The 3,336-nt window shown below is 40.4% G+C and overlaps 1 protein-coding gene across 1 annotated transcript in view; it reads left to right on the top strand.

The window, feature by feature from the left end:
• Positions 1 to 1,453, top strand: part of lilli (AF4/FMR2 family member lilliputian) — a 4,299-nt gene extending 2,846 nt beyond the window's left edge. The window contains exons 5-8 of the mRNA XM_011503262.1: positions 90 to 167; positions 291 to 387; positions 607 to 889; positions 1,072 to 1,453. Coding sequence (XP_011501564.1) covers positions 90 to 167; positions 291 to 387; positions 607 to 889; positions 1,072 to 1,181 — 568 coding nt within the window. The 3' untranslated portion in view covers positions 1,182 to 1,453. The remainder of the gene's footprint in view (positions 1 to 89; positions 168 to 290; positions 388 to 606; positions 890 to 1,071) is intronic.
• Positions 1,454 to 3,336: the final 1,883 nt, after the last annotated feature.

Below are 3,336 nucleotides of genomic sequence, written 5' to 3'. Positions count from 1 at the left end.
TTAATTGAATTTTCTTAATAATTAATAATAATTAATAATGGTAAGGATGGGACGTAGAGCCGTAGCTTATCTCACGCTCTCATTTACAGATTCATAGCAACGAAGTTTCAAGTTCAGCCGAACAACTCCGTCGAGAGTAACATACACATTAAGCTACTTATATTGAGGTGAGTCGATAGGCGATTGTTTACCAGCAGGTGTAGTAGTGGGGGTGGGGGTGGGTGGGCAATTAAGCAATCGAAGCAATCGAACTAACTGACCGCTTTGTCTTTCGTCTTTGCCCGTCGTAGCTTATGGTGTCAGTCCCTCATATACCAGAAGCTTTTCAACCTGAAGAAGGCCGAGATAAAGGAGAATCACCTGCTGCTAGCCGAGTATCATCAGAAGGTAAGAGGACAAAAGAGGTCGATCACGGACAACGTACGGGCAGTCGTTCGCCATCTTAATTTTAAATTTCAATCCCAATTCCAATCCGAATCCCAATCCCGATAATCCCGATCCCGATAAGCCCAATCCTAGGTGATCAATCGTACTCCTAATCGCAATCGCCTTACGATTTTCTTATGCTATTGATACTGACGGGGCAACTTGTTCCATTTCCAACAGCAGGTGCTCGTGCAGCCGGAGGGCCAGGGCACGCCGTCCCTCTCGCCGACGCCGTCGCCCGCGGGCTCGGTCGGCTCGGTCGGCAGCCAGAGCAGCGGCTACAGCAGCGGTGAGCTTGCCAACCGCGGCCTCGCCAACGGCCAGGCCCCGGTACCCACCTACGTCAGCGTGCCCCTAAGCATCCACAACGCCATGCAGAAGCAGCACAACGACATGGGCATGCTAATGAGCTCGCACGAGAAGTGGGACAAGGCCTGCGCCCTCGTCACCGACAAGCACAGAGGTACGTACGGTTTTGTTCGTTGCACTGGCTCGGGCTCTGGGCCACGAGTCCAGGTAGACAGGAGCAGCGAGCGTCGCGTGTCCCGAAACTCTCGGGAGACGCGCCGCTATGCCGTGGAGGGAGGACGAGTATATGGGCGATTGCCGAGTAATGGGCGATGATGGATCTCTTGGTTTTTTCAGACTTCTTCATCGAGCTGGACGAGACGTTGGGGCCCCTCACGCCCAAGAGTTCCCTCACCGATTTGGCCCGTTACGTGCAGGCCGGCATTAAAAAGCTGCGCGCCCTTTGACCCAAGTGGCACAGCCCCCGGCCACCCACCCCGAGCTACGTATCCTCCCTGCCCCACAACATCGCTAGCTACCCGAGCGTCGTCTACACGTAGAGAGAGAGAGAGAGAGAGAGAGAGAGAGAGAGAGAGAGAGAGAGAGAGAAAGAATGGGACGAGTCGAGCAGCGGCACAGCACGTGGCTCATTTGCTTTTTGTACGCCATGAGACGGGGCCGGTCGTGCCTTCTCCCCGGTACATCCAACACGAAAAGCCCTACTTTCTTTCTTCTCTTCCTTCTTTTTTTTTTTCTTTTTCTATTTTCCCCTCTCTCCAATCCGCTCCTATCCCCCAAAATCAAATACCCTTTTTTATTTGTATTGTTTTTTCTTTGTTTAGAAAGACTGGAATTATTATCGATTGAAAAACTTAAAAGAAATACAAACATTTTCGTCGTCTATTATATATATTTATACATATATACATAAGTAGATAGATAGTCAGATAGATAGATTGTTAGTTGGTTAGATAGTTAGTTAGATAGATAGAGACTGTGAAGAAGAGAGAGAGAGAGAGAGAGAGAGAGAGAGAGAGTGAAAACGAATGAGAGACAAAGGAAGAACAGGAAAGAATGATGCGTTTATGAGTTGGCGAGACATAAATTGTATACGGAATTTGTCGATGCGTTGATTATTACTATTACTACTGCTGCTACCACTACTACAAAAACTACTATCACTACTACTACTACTACTATTACGACTACTTCTACTGCTACTACTACTTTTACTACTACCACCACCACAACGCTACTACTACTACTACTGCTGCTACTACTACTACTACTACTACTACTACTACTACTACTACTACTACTACTACTACTACTACTACTACTACTACTACTACTACTACTACTACTACTACTACTACTACTACTACTACTACTACTACTACTACTACTACTACTACTACTACTACTACTACTACTACTACTACTACTACTACTACTACTACTACTACTACTACTACTACTACTACTACTACTACTACTACTACTACTACTACTACTACTACTACTACTACTACTACTACTACTACTACTACTACTACTACTACTACTACTACTACTACTACTACTACTACTACTACTACTACTACTACTACTACTACTACTACTACTACTACTACTACTACTACTACTACTACTACTACTACTACGATTATTATTACTATTATTATTATTATTACTATTACTACGATTATTATTATTATTATTATTATTATTATTATTATTATTATTATTATTGCTATTACTTTTAATTTTATCGAGGATACACACTGTTTTGCGATTTATAAAAGTCCAATCCTCTGTTTATATATAATAATGGTACTTTATGATAGATAATTGATTGATTAAAAGAAAAAAGCATGCTTTTCTGTTTACTTGTTTGTAATTATTATATTTGTATAATTTTATTTTAATCAATTTTGCTTTTTTGGTCAATTTTATCACGACTGTTTGAGAGACGAACTTGTAATTGAATAAACAATGAATTATTATTATTATCCGATTGTTTGCTATATACATCGCCGGTTGTAACTTTATTTTTTTTTTTTTTCTTTCATAATGCGTTGGATATTTTTCAAAGCTAATAAATAGTCAAGTCTTCCTCACAGCAAATTCAAAAACTTTTTACATTTTTTTTATAAAAGACTGCAAATTTTATAACGCGAGCACGCCTTGTATTTGCTTTTGAGAAGTACTTATAGATTATGTCGAGCGATTGTATTTTGCTTTCGGAAATATGTGGACATTTTTTTAAAGATATTAAAACTATAACTGACTTCTATATTATGTTTATTATAAATTGATCAGCGTGTACACGAAAGAAGGCAATCGAAAGTTTCGCCAAATCTTTATCTTATTCTTTCCTTTTTATCTTTATTAGACGTCGATTAATGTTTAAAATTTTAGATTGAAATGTATACGAATTTCTCTTAATACGAATCGGGCATAATTAATATTAGCACAAAATTAAGATATTAACTGAACAAAGGAGCAACTATATAGGGCGAATAATGATGGGCGAGACTATTTAGATGAGAAATAAATAAATAGCGCAATCGAGATGGTCGATGAAAGTGCCACAGGATGAGTCGTGGAGGTTACCTGAAT

The sequence above is a fragment of the Ceratosolen solmsi genome, unplaced genomic scaffold (assembly GCF_000503995.2).
Source record: "Ceratosolen solmsi marchali unplaced genomic scaffold, CerSol_1.0 scaffold45, whole genome shotgun sequence".
Classification (NCBI taxonomy): domain Eukaryota; kingdom Metazoa; phylum Arthropoda; class Insecta; order Hymenoptera; family Agaonidae; genus Ceratosolen; species Ceratosolen solmsi.
This window is presented reverse-complemented; position numbering and strand designations above follow the sequence as displayed.